Raw genomic sequence first — 22,639 nt, forward strand, 5'->3', positions numbered from 1 at the left:
AGACGAAAACCGCAACACTTACCGTTTTAGCTAAGATATTATTGTAATTAAATACAAGAATGATAAAAATTCCTGACTTAAACCACAGGGTAATTTTTCTGCATAAGCTGTGAGTAACGTAAGAGAGCACTGAAGGAAAACTTCAAACGCGGTTATCTCCATAAATTTATGAAAAACATTAAGTACAGCCTACTTCTCGGCACTTTATAACATATTCCAAGTGTGTGTTTCACTACGGAACAGAAAGCAGCCTCAGCCATTTTCATACTGCGCATTATCAGCGCGACAATCAGAGCACAACACTGCAGGGGCTGTGACTGCACACGATTTTTAAAATAAAAACTACGTAACTAAAGCGCGATTAGGAAAAACGGTGATGGCTGTTAATACATTTGAATATCTTAAAGTTTCACTTAACGTAACTTAATAATAAGATATCTATCTATTTCAAAGAGCGTAACAACACCATTGTACGTGTGCTACGGCTTCTGACCAATCATCGCGTTTCTGTTTGTTTACATCAGGTTTATTCTTATGTTGAACGGATTATAGACGCTGCAACATTCCAAATTGGAAACTGTTAGGAAATTCAATGTTGCGAGATCCACAGTGTCAAAGATAGTGCCGAGAATACTAGATTTAAGGCATTACATCTCACAACGGACAACGCAGTGGCCGACGGCCTTCACTTCACGACCGAGAGCAGCGGCGTTTCCGTAGAGTTGTCAGTGCTAATAGACAAGTAACACTGAGTGATCTGACCGCAGAAGTCAATGTGAGACGTGCGGCGAGCGTATCCATTAGGACAGTGCAGCGAAAGATGGCGTTAATGGGCTATGGCAGCAGCAACCGACGCGGGTGCCTTTGCTAACAGCACGACAGCACCTCTACTGGGCTCGTGACAATGCCGGTGGGACCCTAAATGACCGGAAAACCATGGTCTGGTCAATTGAACCCCTAATTCAGTTGGTAAGAGCTGGTGTTGGGATTGCAGTGTGGCGCAAACCAAACGAGGCCATGGGCTCGAGGTGTCAACAAGGTACTGTGCAAGCTGGTGGTGGCTGCGTGAGGGTGTGGCCTGTGTTTACATGAAATGAAACCTATTATTGACTGGAAATGGTTATGTTTGGCTACTTTGAGACCATTTGTAGGCATTCATGGACTTCTTGTTCGCAAACAAAGATGGAATTTTTATGAATGACAATGCGTCATGTCACCGGGCCCCACTTGTTCGCCATTCGCCATTGGTCTGAAGAACAAATCCTGCCGGTGTGGCCGTGCGGTTCTAGGCGCGTCAGTCTGGAACCACGTGCCCGCTACGGTCGCAGGTTCGAATCCTGCCTCGGGCATGGATGTGTGTGATGTCCTTAGGTTAGTTAGGTTCAAATGGTTCAAATGGCTCTGAGCACTATGGGACTTAACATCTATGGTCATCAGTCCCCTAGAACTTAGAACTACTTAAACCTAACTAACCTAAGGACATCACACAACACCCAGTCATCACGAGGCAGAGAAAATCCCTGACCCTGCCGGGAATCGAACCCGGGAGGTTAGTTAGGTTTAAGTAGTTCAAAGTTCTAGGGGACTGATGACCACAGATGTTGAGTCCCATAGTGCTCAGAGCCATTTGAACCATTTGAAGAACAAAATGGTTCAAATTGCCCTGATAACTATGGGACTTAACATCTGAGGTCATCAGGCCCCTAGAACTTAGAACTACTTAGACCTAACTAACCTAAGGACTAACACACATCCATGTCCGAGGCAGCATTCGAATCTGCGACCGTAGCGGTAGCGCGGTTCCACACTGAAGCTAATAGAACCGCTCGGCCACACCGGCCGGCGTCTGAAGAACATTCTGGACCATTGGAGGAAATGATTTGGCCACCCAGATCGCCCGACATGAATCCCATCGAACATTATGTAATCGAGAGGTCAGTTCGTGCAGAATGTTCTGCAATTATAGATGGCCATAGAGCCAGCGTGGTTCAGTATCTCTGCAGAGGACTTCCAACGACTTCTTGAGTTCATTCCGTTTCGAGTTGCTGACCTACGCCGCGCATAAAGACATGATATTAGAAGGTCACGTCAGTGTTTATGCGTGACCCTCTTTAGGCAGCGGTACCAGCTAATAAAACTGTCCCGTTATGCTGAACCATAGGTTACGTGGGCATCGTCTTGCAGTACAAGCAAGCGTAGAAATTCGTTTCTGGCTGTAGTTGTAGTCATACTTAAGATGTAATACTTATGCTTATACGGCAATATATTTGCCGTTACGGTATCAGAATTAATTTCATGACTGCCAATAAGAACAACGTTAAAAAATTCGTGGGACAAGGAGAGGCGGGTTCCTTTTAATTACTGCAACCTCCATGCGTTTGAACCTGCTTACTGTAATCATGCCTAGCACACACTTTACAATTTTTATTCCCCACGCTTTTTCCCCCATTTCGATTCAGTTCCTCGTCCTTAGTTATTCGATATACCAGTCTAATAAACAGCATTCTTCTGTAGCACCTCATTTCAGGAATTTCTGTTCTCCTCTTCTCTGAACTTCTTATGGAGTACGTTTCAGTACCGCACGAGATTATACTAAAGACAAATATCTTCAGAAAAGACTTTATGACTCTTAAATTTACATTAGATGTTAAAAAATTTCTCCTTTGCAGAAATGTTTTTCTTGCTATTATGAATTTTATATCCTCTCAAATTTAGCCTTTACCCTTTATTTTGCTGCCCAAATAGCTAAATTGATCAACTACTTTTAATGTTTCATTTCCTAATCTAATTCCCACAGTATCGTCTGATTTAATTCGCCTCCAGTATATTCCATTACCCTTGTTGATGTTTACTTTAATAAACACTTTTCAAGACAATAACCGTACAACTCATTTGCCCTTCTAAATCATTTGCCGTCCCTGTGAGAATTCCAACGTCGTCGGCAAACCTCATTGTTTTATTTGTTCTCCCTGTAGTTTAATTCCCTTCCAGATTTCTGGTAGTCCCCACAACACACTCAAAACTTTCACTAAATATGTAATTGCTATAAAATGTAGGTTTCTTTTTCTTCAGTCTAGAAACGCCATAGGGTCAGTATCGCCTTGCACATTCCTACATTTCTTCGGGACCCAAACTGACCTTCCCCGAGGTCGGTTTCTACCAACTTTTCCATTCTTCTGTAAACAGTTCATGTCAGTATTTTGTGACCACGACGTATTATACTGAAGGTGTGGTAGTATTCGCACCTTTAAAATGTAACAACATATAAAAACGTGTAGCATCGATATACGAGTATGAATAATAAATTCGATTGCTTGTCGTAAATTCTGATCACGTTTGTTAACTTTACATACAATCACCGCATACTCTGAGTAACGACAAATCACCAGTTTGGAAAGAAGAAAATGTTGAAGTGGAAGCAAAAAGATCTAGAATCCTTACAATGTACTACGGTGATCTGTGAACAAAATTTCCGGACGATATACTGAATTTTTTTAGCATCACGGATAGTGATAAGTTTCCAATTTGGCGTTCCGTTCTTCCAGTTCTCTGAATTAGGATTCGCGTAGTTCATACTTCTTGGATTAGAACTGCTCTCAACCAGAAGTACGGTTCGAAAGATGTGGTGCAGTACATCGTAGTGGTATGTTCCTATGGGACCAAACTGCTGAGGTCATCGGTCCCTAGGTTTACACACTACTTAATCTAACTTAAACTAACTTACACTAACAAGGAGAGGCCGCCAATTGTGAAATTCAGATTCGATTCATACTGCGCATAATAAAAGCTCATGGCCAGAGGTGTAATGTGGCAAAACACCAAGATGCACTTCTCAGCCGTTGTCGAGAAAATCGACAGTTAAAAGAAACCGTTGTGATGAAATACTCTCTACGATTAAACGTTTTGTACAGCGTCGTGGCGCAGCGGTAAGCGCTCGCGTTCGTAATCCGAAGGTCGCCGGATCGAATCTCGCGCCATGCAATTTTTTTATTATTAGTTTTTTGAAATTCAAACATTAATGAATTGCTTATGCACGTTGGTGAAGGCGGATCGCTCTCCAATTTTACCGCCTCCATTTTTCCGTTTGTTTAACAGGGTGTACCAAAGCTTTCCCGTCCGCACTGATTGTCGACGATGTTATAAGTTGCGTTAGGGACCGCATCTACCTTCTTTCGAAGTTAGCAGGCAACTACGCTGTTATGCGGCGGCTCGTTTCGGCCCCTTCAGCATCTGTCCTTCAAGTGTAACGAGCGAGTAACGGAGTTTACATTTCATACCTGACAGCAAATTTGTGTTCGTGGGGTCTCTATTCTAATTCGAACGTTTGACTTACGCTATACGTATTCGTTTCGGAATATCGTTTCTACATCTTCCGTTAACTATACGTGGTTAACATTATGAAGACAATTAATAACATTTGTGAAATACAGCTTTGTTTGCGGAAAACATAATGATGTTCGAAGTCGCCAGTTTTTCCACGACAAACGACTTTCAACAACTTATTATATGCATAATTGTTGCAACTGATTACCGGGAATTATATATATATATATAATTGAAATAAGAACACCGTGAATTCATTGTCCCAGGAAGGGGAAACTTTATTGACACATTCCTGGGGTCAGATACATCACATGATCACACTGACAGAACCACAGGCACATAGACACAGGCAACAGAGCATGCACAATGTCGGCACTAGAACAGTGTATATCCACCTTTCGCAGCAATGCAGGCTGCTATTCTCCCATGGAGACGATCGTAGAGATGCTGGATGTAGTCCTGTGGAACGGCTTGCCATGCCATTTCCACCTGGCGCCTCAGTTGGACCGGCGTTCGTGCTGGACGTGCAGACCGCGTGAGACGACGCTTCATCCAGTCCCAAACATGCTCAATGGGGGACAGATCCGGAGATCTTGCTGCCCAGGGCAGTTGACTTACACCTTCTAGAGCACGTTGGGTGGCACGGGATACATGCGGACGTGCATTGTCCTGTTGGAACAGCAAGTTCCCTTGCCGGTCTAGGAATGGTAGAACGATGGGTTCGATGACGGTTTGGATGTACCGTGCACTATTCAGTGTCCCCTCGACGATCACCAGTGGTGTAGGGCCAGTGTAGGAGATCGCTCCCCACACCATGATGACGGGTGTTGGCCCTGTGTGCCTCGGTCGTATGCAGTCCTGATTGTGGCGCTCACCTGCACGGCGCCAAACACGCATACGACCATCATTGGCACCAAGGCAGAAGCGACTCTCATCGCTGAAGACGACACGTCTCCATTCGTCCCTCCATTCACGCCTGTCGCGACACCACTGGAGGCGGGCTGCACGATGTTGGGGCGTGAGCGGAAGACGGCCTAACGGTGTGCGGGACCGTAGCCCAGCTTCATGGAGACGGTTGCGAATGGTCCTCGCCGATACCCCAGGAGCAACAGTGTCCCTAATTTGCTGGGAAGTGGCGGTGCGGTCCCCTACGGCACTGCGTAGGATCCCACGGTCTTGGCGTGCATCCGTGCGTCGCTGCGGTCCGGTCCCAGGTCGACGGGCACGTGCACCTTCCGCCGACCACTGGCGACAACATCGATGTACTGTGGAGACCTCACGCCCCACGTGTTGAGCAATTCGGCGGTACGTCCAGCCGGCCTCCCGCATGCCCACTATACGCCCTCGCTCAAAGTCCGTCAACTGCACATACGGTTCACGTCCACGCTGTCGCGGCATGCTACCTGTGTTAAACACTGCGATGGAGCTCCGTATGCCACGGCAAACTGGCTGACACTGACGGCGGCGGTGCACAAATGCTGCGCAGCTAGCGCCATTCGACGGCCAACACCGCGGTTCCTGGTGTGTCCGCTGTGCCGTGCGTGTGATCATTGCTTGTACAGCCCTCTCGCAGTGTCCGGAGCAAGTATGGTGGGTCTGACACACCGGTGTCAATGTGTTCTTTTTTCCATTTCCAGGAGTGTATATATATATATATATAATCAGTGCGGACGTGAGAGCTTTGGTACACCCTGTTAAACAAACGGAAAAATGGAGGCGGTACAATTGGAGAGCGATCCGCCTTCACCAACGTGCATAAGCAATTCATTAATGTTTGAATTACAAAAAACTAATAATAAAAAAAAAAATGCATGGCGCGAGATTCGATCCGGCGACCTTCGGATTACGAACCTGAGCGCTTACCGCTACGCCACGACGCTGTACAAAATTATTAATCGTAGAGAGTATTTCATCACAACGGTTAATTTTAACTGTCGATTTTCTCGACAACGCCTGAGAAGTGCATCTTGGTGCTTTGCCACATTACACCTCTGGCCATGAGCTTTTATTATGCGCAGTATGAATCGAATCTGAATTTCACAATTGGCGGCCTCCCCTTGTAAGTACAGCACACACACTCATGCCCGAAGAAGGTCTCGAACCTCCGACGGGGTGAATAGCGCGAACCGTGGAAAGGCACCCAAGACCACGCTTTCGCTCCGCGCGGCGGTGCAGCACATGAATGACGTTGTAAATATAGGCTTACTGGTAGCGTCGGTAGCATTTTTAGCGAAAGAAACATAAATGAATGTATGAAAGAGTAACTGGTTTTTGTTTGTTTAGTTGTTTTGCACTTAATTAGAACCGCACATCGTTCTTTGTTAGTCCATTGTGCATTTTATATCCTTACAAAATATAAATCGCGTTTTATAAGTAGAAAATATTATCTGCCCGTGTAACGTCTGCACTTTTATGTAAACAAAGCAGTTACTTTACAAACAAGTACAGTTTACATGTACATGTACAAACACAAAAAGCCTACGTAATTGTTGTTTTGTAGTCAGTAGAACATTCTTCATCATGATCAAAGGCAAGAGTTTCCTGCTACTATTGATAAATGCAAAAGTCGTTTAGCAATAACAGAAACTTGTTTTATATAACCTCCATAAAGCAATTAAGCGATGTTTGATATGTTTATGTTTTGCATTTTTTAAATTTAACCTTTTTGAGGAAATGACATTTTCTAGCAGTATATGAGAAATCTGTATTTTTTTAATTTTTACTACAACATTCCTCAGTTTCACGGTACATATCAACAGTTTTCGAATGAAACCTATATTAAACAATAACTTTTAATTTTGCTATAATTTACGATTATTTTTAAGTAACAGACAGGGGGATAACTATGTAGACCAAAAAAGTTCCTTAGGTTATGCGGCCGGCCGGAGTGGCCGAGCTGTTCTAGCCGCTACGGTCTGGAACCGCGCGACCGATACGGTCGCAGGTTCGAATCCTGCCTCGGGCATGGGTGTGTGTGCTGTCCTTAGATTAGTTAGGTTTAAGTAGTTCTAAGTTCTAGGGGACTGATGACCTCAGAAGTTAAGTCCCATAGTGCTCAGAGCCATTTGAACCATTTTGAACCTTAGGTTATGCGGCCCTTTACACAGTATACCCACACACAGTTTCTAGACAGTCACTGCTTCCAGTATCTAGGAGACTCTAGTAAGACACTGATCGTATACGTAAACAAAGCGATCGAAATGAGTTAACGCCCATAAAGGTATGCAACACAATGTACAGGTAACGCAGTTACAATCTTAACCGATCAAAGCTACTAGGAAAACTACCGCTGTTTACCGTTAATTACAGTAGTCTACGGTAGTTTTACAACTCTGGTTTGGATATTTTTTTTCAAACATTAGCGCTCCCGACGTAGCGCTGAGTGCTGCAGCCTGTCTGTCCCCTATCCGCTCGACGCGGTATCGCTACCAGGAGCTGTTTGTAAACACGTGTGTCTAAAGGCCCTGCCGTGGTTCCCCTGGTCGCGCGCGCCTGATGCAACGAACTGCTGCTCCATGTTATCACCGACTGGTGACCACAACATCCTGCTTTGTCTGCGCGTCCATAAACTGATCCACGTTCAGTAAGACACAAGAAGTTGGCCGCCTCAAAGACTTCAGCCTCTGGAGTACTAATTTGGTGCAAGCTTCGATTGTTGGACATTCTTTTCTCTTCGTTCTAGATCAGTGGTGGGTAATGATCTCAGAAAGGTTGACAACCATTATTCTAGATAATACTCGGGTAATAACTGACAGCAGCACTTCTCCATAGGATTAACCCATCTCTTACAAGGGTTCATACATGCAACACATCACAGATTTTGCTCATTTTTCGCATGACTGTTGTGCACAGTAAACTAGTAATTTACTACGATGAGCTTGTCCAAAGTTTCCGAGGAATCGGAGTTGAAAGGTCAACGAGCCTGTTGAGTACTATACGAGAGTGCTAGCCGTGGAGCAATGTCGTTGCTCAGTTGTCTTAAGACGGCAGACTCGAAATCTGCCACGCTGCTTTCCAGTCTCTTCATGTTTTCATGAATCTTCCACCAAACATTTGTAACACTACAACGATTCGTGATTCTTCTCAGAGGAACAATAATGATAGTGTTAATCATAGTGATACATTCATGGCGAAATATAAATCGAGGTGTAACAAGGGATTGAGATGAAATAAAACCTTATTTATCGAAAGATTCACGCACGTATTAAAGTTATCACAATGAAGTCGTTTGGCTTCTTTGTCATCATTGGTAGGCTGTCAGCATTTAGGATAGCATTTTTCGTAAAAGGATGAAAAACATAGGACGGACGCACTAGGATCAAGCATGTTTTATGAATGCCATATTTTGACACGCATATTTGATTTTTAATAATAGAAGTGGAAAACACGTCTCATTAACATTAAAAAGGATAATATTTTATGCAAAACACGCGTATTTAAACATATGTACCAATACCGCAGCTGTCTACTGAAACAGGGAGGGAATAATAATGCAGTCTTCACGGCATGATATTTCTCCTTGGCCATGCAATAATGTAGAAGCACTCTGCAATCGCTCCAGGAAATTAGAAACCGGTTGCGATTACGCTGCTGCTCAATGGTTGGCCCTCTCTTATGGTATCTAATAAGCTCGTAAAATGTTAGGTCTAAACTGAAAATAACAGTAGGAAACCAACACTTTAACAGCGTATGTCTCTGGTAAGCATTCTGGGATTGTTCTTGTTCTCAGCAAGGGTGACCCAAGCTGTTGGGGTTTAAATTACGCGAAGCATAGAGAAACAAGCTTCCGCCACACAAAACTTTAATTAGGTGTAAACGTGCCTGGTTTGATTTTGCAGAGAGTACCCTTCCTAGTGCATTTGGTGCTTTAACTAGTCAAGATGTACTGGAAGTTAAAGGCGAAATATTAGCTCTTGAACAACAGTCCAGTACAAATTCAACTAACATCTGTAATGAAATTATCCTATTAAAGAATATGCAAAGAACCATTACTAACCACACAGTTTTCATTGAAAAGATTGTAAAGCAATTTATCAATTTATCTAACACTTCAATGTAATTCGTAATGAAACGAACGCATATATCCAAGAACTATTCCAAGGATTAAATGCTGTGAGTGCACACTTAAAACACTTTTTTTTTAAGAGTTACTGATATTTTATCTAATGCTAGAATTGATGCCTTTACCTTAAGAACAGACTTAGAAAGTAGTTCAAATGATTGTTTGAGCAGTGTATTAATACATACAGAACAATTTTTACAGATCCTACTATCAATTGAACGAAAGCTAGATGCAACTTATACTACGATTTACCCTGTTAACTCTTACAATTTAGATGCTTACAACAAGTTAACCACCACACACTCTTTAATGATTGAAGATGAATTAACTGTTATTGTTTCTATACCCATTGCTACATCAGAGCATAATTTTTGAAGTGTATAAGATTTATACTTACCCTGTGAAATGGAGACAGGCAAGTATTCATGTAAAGTACGTACGGAATGATTATCTTTTGATCAGCAAGGATCGAAGATATTTTGTGTTCCTAAATGTAAACGATTTGCATATGTGTAAACGTAGTCGTAAGTTAATTTGCCCTGAATCGGCAGTATTCTTAGATAGTAGAGTGTACAGCTATGAGAAAGAATTGTTTATGAATCATCCCCCAAGATATGATTGCCCTAGAATTTTGATGCATCTTTATCATCCATTTCTTAAACGAAGTTCTGAAGGTATAATTTTCTCATTTAACTCCACCCTTGATGCCACATTTACAAGTAAAAATTATGATACACTTGAGCTACCCTTTACACTCAAATTGAATAATAGTGGATTAATCTTGAATACCACACATTGTGATTTATCATGTGAACTGTTTGATATGGCTAGTGTATTGCCAACTACATTTCATGCAACTGGACATTTGCCACTAACGAGAATGTTATCTGTTTATTACAATGATTCATACATATTAACATATGGAAAGCATTCCTTATCAAGCTTTTCTAAAGACAATGATTTAATTTAGGATATCCATGAAAATGTAATTTCTTCCAATAATGAGTTAAACTTCATTGAAGCAGCAAATAGAATTAAGTCCTTCGATTCATCCAGTAATGTTAACGCATACTTGATTGTCAGTATTGTGTTTTTATTGCTTTTATTAATCTGGCTTTTGTCAACAGCATTTGTCATGTATGAAATTGTCATCCTGAAAGCTCGCTTCTCTGTGTCTGCAAATGAAATACATGTTGCAGTGCCTTCTGATGCCACGAATGGCGAAATAGATTCATACCGCCCAGGAGGTCGTTTTGAGCCAAGCCACCTATGGTTGCTCTTTTTCTCTGGGGGGAGTGATGTAAGGTTCTACGGGTTGCACGTAGCCGTACAGTACGTAATACGCGCTCGCCAGCCGACCTATCTTGGAATGCTGACAATTTGCTAGGTCAGTCCACAGTGTACTACAGGAGAGTAAGCCACTGGCTGCCGTCCGCAGCGCCCCATATAACTAGCGCGGCCTCGGGCGCGACTACGTCTCTTTTCTTAGCACACCATGGAGCCTTTCGATACGACCGCAATTAGCTGGTGTTAGGATGTCAGACACAGTGACGATGGGTGCGCGTAGCGTGCGTGTTTTATAATCAGTCTTTTGTCAATAAACAGTTTAAACTTACTTCTCGGTGTTCGCGTATTCTATACCTCAGGGACCCACTGCTTACGAATCCTGACAAATATTTCATGTTATTATCATCCGGGGGGTAACAACACAAACAACCTCCTTATAAATAAATTCGGCTGCACCATACATTAAGCGCTTATCTACCAGTTCCTGTAACGAGAACACGCCATGTTTAACAACTGCAAACAGTGCTAAACTCTACTGTGAACGCAGTCTTCAGTGTTGTTTTTTTGCTATGTAGCCCCAACGATAGAGAAATGCAATCAGTTAACAAACAAATGCTCCAAACTCATTGGACACTCAAGACCTGTTATCAACTGAAACATTATTTTTATTTGGAAATACTTAGTTTACCGTTGGCATAATTTTGAGCTCAAGTATTTGGAACACGATGTATACAGCGTTTCTCACTAACATAAACATTTCAAATACGCTTTATGATCAAAACTATCCGGACACCTATCGACGCCGGCCGTTGTGGCCGAGCGGTTCTAGGCGCTTCAGTATGGAACCGCGCGACTGCTACGGTCGCGGGTTCGAATCCTGCGTTGGGCATGGATGTGTGTGATAGCTTAGTTAGGTTTAAGTAGTTCTAAGCTCTAGGGACTGGTGACCTCAGATTTTAAGTCCCATAGTGCTCAGAGCCATTTGAACCTATTGACGAACATTAACGTGAGGTGTGTTCATCATTCGCCTTTATGACAGCTTGAACTCTGCTGGGAACACTTTTTGTGAGGTTTTTGATTGTCTGTGGAGGAATGGCAGCCCATTCTTCTTCAAGAGCTGAAACCAGTGGTGTTGGACGCTTGGGCATGGAGCGAAGACGCTTGGGCATGGAGCGAAGCCGACGTTGTGACTCGTTCCACAGCAGTTCTATTGGGTTCACGTCTGCAGCATTGTGGAAATATCAGTCCATTTCAGAAATGTTGTTGTCCACAAACCACTGACTCAAAGCCACTGCTTTATGACAGGGTGCATTTTCATGCTGGAACAAACAGTCATCGTCTCCGAACTGTTGCTCTCCCGTACACAGTTTAGTTTACTCGGCTGTAAAATGTGTTCATGTGCTTCAGAATTTAGTGGTTCCTGAAGTGCAATAAGTGGACCACCCCTTAACCACGGTAAACACCCTAATACTCTAACTCCATCCTCCTCCACGCTTACTCCGAAACCGCGCTGCTGCTATGGTCGCAGGTTCGAATCCTGCCTTAGGCATGGATGTGTGTGATGTCCTTAGGTTAGTTAGGTTTAAGTAGTTCTAAGGCTAGGGGACTGATGACCTCAGATGTTAAGTCCCATAGTGCTTGAAGCCATTTGAACCATTTTTCCTCCACGCTTCACTATTGGCACTGTGCATGATGGCACCTAACGTGCTCCAGAAATTCGCGCAGTTCAAACTCTTCCATCGGATTTCCACAGGGTATAGATTCATCACTCCAAATCACTCGTTTCCAGTCATTCACTGTCCATCGGTGTCGCTCTTTACTTCATCTCAAATGTCGTTTAACACTGAATAGAGAAACGTTTGGCTTATGACGAGCTGCTTGACCATTGTACCCCGTTCTCTTTAACATCCTAAACGCAATTATTGCACCAGCTGCGCTGCTGGTAAAACTTTCGAAGTCACAAGTGATTGCTCGAAGGTCTCTGTTCGTCAGTGCATGAGCTATGCCTGATCTTGTTTTATCTGTGTTTGTTTCTCTCCATTTACACTTAACGATCACATCACCAGCAGTCAACTTGGGCAGCCTTAGAAAGGTTGAAAGGTCGGTAATGAATTCGTTACTCAGGTGACGTCCAATGACTTGTCTACGGTCAGGGTCACTGAGCTCTCCTAACAGACCAATTCTGCTGTTACCGCTTCTCTGCCGATAATACTATACTCCCCGCTTCCTTTTATATTGGCGGGGGCATCTCTCTTGATGTCTTAGTGGCCAATTCCACATTACGTAGGGGTACACGGTGACATTTTATCGGATAAAGTACCGCAGTAACAGTTCAATGTCTCCAACAACTGACTGTACATCAAGTAGAGAGTCTTTTATTGTACGGCCAATGCGCATAACATCGTACTCCAAGATAATGAAGAAACTATATTTTTTTTATAAACGGAGTGCTGTGGTTTCTCGGACAGTATCGGCGAGATTTTGGAAAGAGTGGAGTAGTGATGAATTGGCTGTTTACATTCGGTGATATTTTTGCTGGTAAAATTGTAACGAAATTTGCTAAGTATAAAAACTGAGTCTGTTGGGATAAGTGGTACTTTAATTTTTCTAATTGCGAAAACACACAATGATAAGATACAACCTATGCTGAGGAATCACCATAGACTTCACATTTAGTACGTTTCCATGTCTTAAACAAAGACCTGAACTAACCGGCCGGAGTGGCGAGCGGTTCTAGGCGCTACAATCTGGAACCGCGCGACCGCTACGGTCGCAGGTTCGAATCCTGCCTCGGGCATGGATATGTGTGATGTCCTTAGGTTAGTTAGGCTTAAGTAGTTCTAAGTTATAGGGGACTGATGACCTCAGAAGTTAAGTCCCATAGTGCTCAGAGCCATTTGAACCATTTTTTGAAGACCTCAACTCTGACAAGCTGTCTCCCAGGCACCTGTTGTCTCACTTAACTTACGAAAGATTTTCGGTCACAGTAACGGAAAGAAACTATTTCTAAAGTTACTTCATTGATACTCGCAACATTTATTTATCGTGTTTCAGAAGCACTTGCGTTTTGTTTTAACAAACGATTTAATTGTTTAATGGCTTTCAGGAGTTCTTTCAAAAAGAAGTATTAGACAGGCCAACGATGGAAAAACTTTATTGCTGAAAATACCTTATTCTTATGTTTTTTAGTGTAGGAAATCCCAATATGATACTTAAAAAACGGTATCACCCACCATTCCTTCACATTTTACAGTTAAATTTATTAAATTAAGCGATTTTAAAAATATTTAACAGCTTTTATACAAAACTTCCTGGCAGATTAAAACTGTGTGCCCGACCGAGACTCGAACTCGGGACCTTTGCCTTTCGCGGGCAAGTGCTCTACCATTTGAGCTACCGAAGCACGACTCACGCCCTGTCCTCACAGCTTTACTTATGCTAGTATCTCGTCTCCTACCTTCCAAACTTTACAGAAGCTCTCCTGCGAGCCTTGCAGAACTAGCACTCCTGAAAGAAAGGATATTGCGTAGACATGGCTTAGCCACGGCCTGGGGAATGTTTCCAGAATGAGATTTTCACTCTGCAGCGGAGTGTGCGCTGATATGAAACTTCCTGGCAGATTAAAACCGTGTGCCCGACCGAGACTCGAAGCAGAGCTTCTGTAAAGTTTGGAAGGTAGGAGACGAGATACTGGCAGAAGTACAGCTGTGAGGACGGGGCGTGAGTCGTGCTTCGGTAGCTCAGATGGTAGAGCACTTGCCCGCGAAAGGCAAAGGTCCCGAGTTCGAGTCTCGGTCGGGTACACGGTTTTAATCTGCCAGGAACTTTCATATCAGCGCACACTCCGCTACAGAGTGAAAATCTCATTCTGGAAACATTCCCCAGGCTGTGGCTAAGCCATGTCTCCACAATATCCTTTCTTTCAGGAGTGCTAGTTCTGCAAGGTTCGCAGGAGAGCTTCTGTAAAGTTTGGAAGGTAGGAGACGAGATACTGGCAGAAGTAGAGCTGTGAGGACCGGGCGTGAGTCGTGCTTTGGTAGCTCAGATGGTGGAGCACTTGCCCGCGAAAGGCAACGGTCCCGAGTTCGAGTCTCGGTCGGGCACACAGTTTTAATCTGCCAGGATGTTTCACATCAGCGCACACTCCGCTGCAGAGAGAAAATCTCATTCTGGAAGCTTTTATACAGTTATAATAATTTAAAAATGGGGTGTAATGAATCTAGATGACGTTGGTAGCACTGCTGATAAACATTTGCTGCCAAAAAAGTCGATTTTATTTTTGTGTTAACAGATGGTGTTTTGTTTACTGTCAACCCAACCTCATTTTCCCTTTTCCTGTACATGTGCTCAGTACAATATCTAATCATGTTTGTAAAAACTCTGCTAACAGTTTTTGTTATATCTGCGGTGAATTTGTGATTAGAAAATACTAAAGAAACATTACATACTCTTTGAAAAAGGTTTATCTATCATTCGTTGTATCTAAACTTGGTGATCAAGATAAATCTTGGGTGGCGCATAAGGTATGTTATGTGTGTGTTGAAGATCAGAGAAAATGGTCCAAACAGGAGATAAAAGCCTTTAGATTTGCTGTTCCTATGATACGGGGGGAGCCAAGAAATCATTACGATGATTGCTACTTTTGCAGTGTTGATATTACTGGTCATAATTCGAAAACCAAGAAGGTAATAAGCTACCCTAACCTTCGGTCCGCCATCCGACCAGTAGGGCGTGGTGTAGACTTGCTGGTTCCTGAACCACCAGATGATTTAAATTCTATTCCAACAGAAGTATTTTCTGATGTACAATGTGATTTAGATGAACCAGATGATGATGAATTCAATTTTAATACAGAAAATCTAGAGCCCAAATTGTTTGCTCAGATCGAACTAAACGATTTGGTTAGGGATCTGGGCTTAATGAAAGAAAAAGCTGAATTGCTTGCCTCTAGATTAAAAGAAAAGAACTTGTTGGCAGTTGGAACTAGTGCATACATGTATAGAAAGAAAGATCAGGAATTTTTCAAGTTTTTTCAACAAGAAGGTGATTTAGTGTACTGCTCAGACATTCCCGGTCTGATGAATGATTTTGGTATTGAATACAAAAAGGAAGACTGGAGGCTGTTCATTGATTCATCCAAGACTAGTTTAAAGGCAATTTTATTACACAATGGTAACATGCATGCATCTATACCTACTGGACATTCTGTACATATGAAAGAAAGCTATGAAAATCTAGAAATAGTGCTAAATAAAATAGGCTAGTCTGCTCATGGTTGGATGACATGTGGCGATCTAAAAATAACATGCACGCTCCCTGGTCAGCAAGGTGGCTTTACCAAATTTCCGTGTTTCTTGTGTGAATGCGACAGTAGGGCTAAATATCAACACTGGTGCAGAAAGAACTGACCTGTGAGGGAGTCTTTAAAACCTCGTGAGAAGAACATTCTACGCAAAAACCTTGTAGATCCAAAAAACGTATTCCTACCACCTTTACGTCTAGTTAGGCCTAATGAAATAGTTTGTGAAGGCTTTGCCTAAAGATGGACCATGTTTTAAGTATCTCTGGCAAAAGTATCCACACATTTCAGAAGCTAAACTAAATGAACGCATCTTTGTCGGACCTGACATTAGAAAATTGATGTTTGATGTTAACTTTGAATCCACAATGATCTTAAATGAGAAAGAAGCATCGGTATCATTCAAGCAAGTCGTTGCAAAGTTCTTAGGACATGAAAAAGACCCAGAATATGTTTCTATTATAGCTACAATGTTAAAGAAGTTTAAAACTTTAGGATGTTTAATGAGCCTGAAAGTTCACTTTTTGAAAGGTCACCTTGATCACTTCCCGGACAATGTTGGAGATGTTAATGAGGAGCAAGGAGAGCGTTTTCACCAGGACATTAAAGTGATGGAAAAATGCTGCCAAGGCCGTTGGAACACCAACATGATGGGGGACTACCGTTGGTCACTTCACCGAGAAGTTCAGCAAGCGACTCATAGTAGAAACTGCTACACAACAAGCTTCAAAGAAAAAAGAAACAAAGCAAACCAATTCCAGCCGACAAGTGAAACGTCTGTTAACACATATCATTGTTTTAAGTAGCTTACTGTAAATATAAACCATGCGCTTATGTTCTAACAAAGCGTTTCATTAATTTCCCCGTTTACCGAAGATTTTTATATTATATAGTAAAAGCATATTGCTCGAAAACTATGGGTGATACAAAAAACTAAGGCTAGATTTGGATTCAGCTCATAAAAATCTATAAAGATCAGCTATCAAAGCAAAAGAAGTTTTCCAAAAAAAAAAAAAAAAAAAAATACGTTGGCCTGTGTTATTAATCAACATTCGTTATTCCGAAAATATAGATAAGTGAAGTGCTTATTTAAACTTTAAAAGACCCAGATCGCATGTAATGTATCAGTGCATAGGGTTTCTTTCCTAAGAGCGTCTGCGATCTACCAACTGAAAATCAGTGTAACCGATACAAGTAACATGGGTTCTACACCCACATAGGCTGCACTTCCTTTTTACTTGTACTCCATTTTACATTTCGTTTTTGTAATTAATGTAAATCAAATACTACATTTACGTAACTGAATCGAATAAGATACTTAAAATTTTAATGAAATGTGGGTTGAGCAGAAATCGCAACAAATATGTTTCGATTTTAACTGAATCTGGAAGATTAGATATTTTATTTTGCAGTCAAACAAAACTAAATGTGACATAAAAGCGGAAAAAATGAATTAGGAAAAGTGCAATGATCGTATTATTTTTTACCTTTGCGTCACAGCTGACCATTACTACTATTATAGATATGTTTCTGTAGTAGTTCTAGCAGTCAAACTGCAAATGCAGATCTCCGCTCTTATCCTTACTAACTATTCAAATTACAGTTTCCTAAGTGTACTGGCAGTACGTTACAGTTTTTGTTTACATGTGAGACAACACTTCCGAACCACTGAACAAACGATCCAGCGTCAAAATCGATCGTGAAGTCACCAAACACATGCAATCAATACAGGAATGGCCGAATTTGATGTCGTTCGGACTTAGATCCGCGGGTATACTACACACGTCATGACCTCACGCCGTGTGCCGTTAATGCTGGAACAAATACCATTATGAAACACCATTATACTCACGCCAGTCGTCACAGCTGGTGGTTACGACAGCTATAGCCACGATGAAGACAGCTGTGGCGATGGAAGCGCTAGCCATGGCGAAAGACTTTCCTGGTGGCCACTGCTGCTAAGTGACCCACGTTCTGCAATAGGCCAGTCTCTGAAGTCGCATATATAGGCGCGGCAAAGCAGTCGGCGGTCGCACCTGCGCTGTGTGATTCCCCGACAGCCGGCAGCGGGAAGTGCTTCACGTCAGTCTAGCTCACTGGTTATCTTTACAGCCGCTGAATGCCAGAACACAACAACTTCATCCACGTAGACACCTATTGTGGCTTAGTCGCCCTCCTAGAAGGCGAATCTTTCCGGCCTAGCATATTGTTTATAACGATATCGTTTTGACTCATTTCTCGTTTTCATTTAAAAGACGTTTTGGTTGGAGAAAGCCGCGGCCGTTTTCATAAATTTTACTGTAGGAAATACTGCAACCTTCCACAAGTTTTCTGAAATTGTTTTTATTATACCCTTGCTAGTTTCGGACCTGAGCCCATCGTCAGATGGTAGCGACGACTTGCCGCGCGTGATTAGCCGAGCGGGCTAACGCGCTGCAGTCATGGACTGTGCGGTTGGTCCCGGCGGAGGTTCGAGTCCTCCCTCGGGCGTGGGTGTGTGTGTTTGCCCTTAGGATTATTTAGGTTAAGTAGTGTGTAAGCTTAGGGACCGATGACCTTAGCAGTTAAGTCCCTTAAGATTTCACACACATTTGAACATTTTTTTAGCGACGACTTCTTTTACATTTGTTCCTAAAATATAATACAATTTTTGTGATGCGTAGTTTACAAAAGTTTTACATTTTTGTCCAAAAATTTAATGAAGTTTTCTTGATTACATGGTTTTACATTTATACATGATCCACACATTTTACTTACATCCTGAAAAAGCTTCCTTCACGTATAATAGAACAAAGGTTTGATTTTCTTTTTCGGTACTTAGTGATCAATGAACTGAACTAAAAACAAGACGGCGGATGCGTTTGTTTACTTCGGCTGCTGACGTAATGTCCCAAAGAACACGTTATGTATACAGATATGTTACACTTCTGGAGTTACTTCAGAGATACTTCTACATAGTACAGGAAATTTTATACGGTTAGACATTTAATAATTTAGATTCGTAAGATGCTGGTAATGGCCAAGGAAGAATTTTCTCTCTGTTAATCCATTATTGTTTCCATATTTTCAAGTTATAGGATTTTTATGAAATTTTAGAGGTACATTTGGTTTCTCAATCCTAGTTGATCATTCAGTGTGCAGTCAGGTTTATTTTAGGACGCAAATGTAAAATCTTTTGTAAACTATGCATCACAAAAATTTTATTATATTTTAGGAAACAAAAGTAAGAGATGTCAACGCTACCATCTGACGACGGGATCAGTGTGGAACTAGTAATGGCATAATGAAAGATTTCAAGAAAAATTATAAAGAATGTAGCAACCAGTCGCGGAAACATAATTTACTTATCTTGTTGCAAATCGATTTCGACTGATATGTCATCATCGGTGCAAAAACAAATACAAGAGACAGACCATAAACAACAAATGCTTAAACAAATGAAAAAATTGACAATAAAACATAGTTACATCAATTACAACATATACAGATAATTGAAATTACAACATATATAGATATCTGCAATTAAAATTCTAAGTCATAACATACTATTTTTCTAACCGATACATGCCATAAGTAGAAATACTGTCTTGGCAGATTTCTATTATGAAGTGACACACCATAGGTCAACACTACAACAAGACAACATGAGGTGGCGACACTTTGCAATAAACGTATTTGTCATAATGACGAAACCGAATAGTGGTATCAATGGCCATCTGCCGTTCTACATACGAAGTACAAGTGCAACAGAAGGCACATTTATGTTACTTCTAATAGATAACGCTACATTACTGAATGCACAAATCCAAAATTGACAGAGGTCAGGTAGAAATTACAATACGATACTACTTAAATAATGCGATTAACGAAGTGTTGCGCATTTCCTAACTTTGTGTTAATGGAATCATATTTTTAGCGAGTTTATCTCTTCTTACAATTTTGACGTTCGTAGTTTTGACGTATATATTTAATTTGTTATTATCATCTTACAAACAATATTTCAACCATTTTCACTTGTTGTAATTATTTAAATTAGTATTATCAATTACATTCACTGTGTAATTTTTTATAATGTGATGTATTCCTTGTTGCTTGTATTTTACATTACTTTTGTATTTTACATAGAGGGCGCTTATACCTTGTGTATCTATATTTTATTGCCAATTTTTTCGTTTGTTAAAGCAGTTGTTGTTTATTCTCTGTCTCTCGTATTTGTTTTAGCACCGATGATGACTGACATCAGTCGAAATCGATTTGCAACAAGATAAATAAATTATGTTTCCGCGACTGGTTGCTACATTCTTTATAATTTTATATTCCACGGTCGCTGTACAGAAAGGGAACCTTATGGAGCCCAACATTCAAAAATTTCAAGAAAACTTGTGGCTGGTTGCAATATTTCCAATCATGTCATTTAAAAGATATTCCGTCGGCGTGTTCTCGGATCTGAGGAACGTCATCGTTGACTGATATATACGGGTGAAACCGAGCTCCACCGGCAAAATTTCACTGGTTGTTCAGAGACATGTTTTGAGTATTTTGCCGTAAGTGGCCTTTAGTCTCTGGGGTTTCGCTACAAAAAGAAATGCATTTCCTGAGATTTATTATCGCCGTATATCTTTGCATCTGTCTTGATCCGCTGTGTGTCTAGTTCCGTAACAAACTTGTTCCATTCACTCACGGTAGTCAGTCAATACCGCACTGTTCTGTCTCGGATTTGTTTGTTCAGCAGCTTTCGTTGCACAGTAACAGTCATACACATTGCGTTTTGGACTGATTGACTTATGGAAAGTTGGCTGATTTGCACCCTGCGTATGGTTGCACTGAATGTTACGGAAAGCAACCCAACAACCTACACCGAGATGATCCTGCAGCGACGGTGACGACTTGACAGTGTACTGTTTCGTCTGAGGCTTTTAGGACACTGTTGTACGTTTAGGTGGTTGTATATTATAGGCTTTTTCACTGTTGTAAAGATAACAAACTGATTAATCATACTTACTTTATTACTTTATAACTTGCCGCCGGAGATCACGGGTCGCTCATACCGTAATATTAGGGGGACTAGAAAGTAATGTGATACTAATTTCGGCCACTCTGATAAAAAAAAAACCCTCACGTGTATCAGAAATAATTGCAGAAGTCAAGTACCTACCACCTTCCGCATCCAGTCTTCTAGCAATTTAGATGTATTTCCCTATGGAGACAGTGAATGAGCAATTTACCGAGCGAGGTGGCGCAGTGGTTAGCACACTGGACTTGCATTCGAGAGGAGACGGTTCGAACCCGCGTCCAACCATCCTGATTCAGGTTTTCCGTGTTTTCTCTAAATCGCTTCACGCAAATGCCGGGACCGTTCGTTTGAAAGGGCACTGCCGACTTCTTTCCCCACCCTGCCCTAATCCGGTGGGACCGATGGCCTCAATATTTGGTCTCCTCCCCCGAATCAATCAACCAAACAATCTTTACTAAAGTAATAATCTTTCAGTTTGTAGGTAACATTTTTTTGGGCATAGGAAATGTTGAGAATAGCGACTGAAGTGGTGGTGGACAGTCGGCTCAGCTTGATCGCCACCGGCGTACGGCCGTCCTTGTCTTGCAAGGGCAACATGGGTCGGAGACAGCTTGCCTCCGCGGATGTCGATTGCTACACCAGGGCAAATTCTTCTTGTTTTGTAGACGAGAACTGTCGGCTGAATTTCAGGTTTTCTGAATAAAGGGATGTAGCTAAAGGGTGCTGCCCCAACGATTGATTACCACGAAACTTTCTCTTCTTCCGTGGGAAAGAAAGTCCAGTCAGTTATTTTCAAATTTCTCTTACTAGGGTGATACAAAGAGCCAATCTCCTCTCATCTCTTCAAGTGACCACTGGTTACGTGTCTCGATCCGCTGATGCAAATCTAGGTACTTTTTTCTCACAGGGACATTACGAAAAACAGAGAAGTGAAGTCTTTTGACTCTCTGCCTGCAGTTCTCGACTGGCACAGATTCTGCCTTCCGATTCTGCCATCAGATTTCAGTGGGCACAGACGCTACCTTCAGACTCCGCCATCAGATTTCAATGGACAGAGACTCTACCTCCACACACTGCCAGCAGGTTTCCAGTGGAACAGACTATGCCTTCACATTCTGATGCTGACTCTTCATCTGCTAAGTACTGCTTCGATCCGGTGGTCGATGCAGATCGAAGGTGGACAGGATGTAGGTTCGAGTAGGCGTTATTAATTCTTCAGGGGTTTTTATGGGGTTGCGTGATTTATTCGATACCTAATGGTTTCATTATTTCTTTTCTCTGACTCGCAAGTGGCTGTACAGTCAATGTCCACACATTTTCGCAAGATTGCTCACGCAATGCCAAGTGCGTACCATTAACGCTTTACATGTCCGATTAACATCTCCTTTCCTCCACGACGTCCAATGAAACGGTTCCTGCACCACTGGTGAAACTAAATTTTAGCGAGATCCTTACAGATGGTAATTTTCGTTCTGTTTTACTAGTTCCCTGAGACCCACTCACAAATGCTTAATATATAATCAAAGCATTCCTTCCCATGTTTATTTTTTTCTTTCTCACATGTAAATATCCATTATGTTTCTTTTCTCATTTGTATGCTCATGAAAACCAATAAACCGGGCATATCTGGACTTGTATTTTTTCCATAGTTAGG

At 41.8% G+C, this 22,639-nt stretch overlaps 2 protein-coding genes across 2 annotated transcripts in view; one reads left to right on the forward strand and one right to left on the reverse strand.

Moving 5' to 3' along the window:
* Positions 1 to 17,978, reverse strand: part of LOC126480928 (uncharacterized) — a 32,259-nt gene extending 14,281 nt beyond the window's left edge. Inside the window, exon 1 of the mRNA XM_050104340.1 lies at positions 17,824 to 17,978. Coding sequence (XP_049960297.1) covers positions 17,824 to 17,899 — 76 coding nt within the window. The 5' untranslated portion in view covers positions 17,900 to 17,978. The remainder of the gene's footprint in view (positions 1 to 17,823) is intronic.
* Positions 1 to 22,639, forward strand: part of LOC126482026 (dual specificity calcium/calmodulin-dependent 3',5'-cyclic nucleotide phosphodiesterase 1-like) — a 671,133-nt gene that overhangs the window by 249,927 nt on the left and 398,567 nt on the right. The gene's annotated exons all lie outside the window — the stretch shown is intronic.

This window comes from Schistocerca serialis, chromosome 5 (assembly GCF_023864345.2).
Source record: "Schistocerca serialis cubense isolate TAMUIC-IGC-003099 chromosome 5, iqSchSeri2.2, whole genome shotgun sequence".
Classification (NCBI taxonomy): Eukaryota; Metazoa; Arthropoda; class Insecta; order Orthoptera; family Acrididae; genus Schistocerca; species Schistocerca serialis.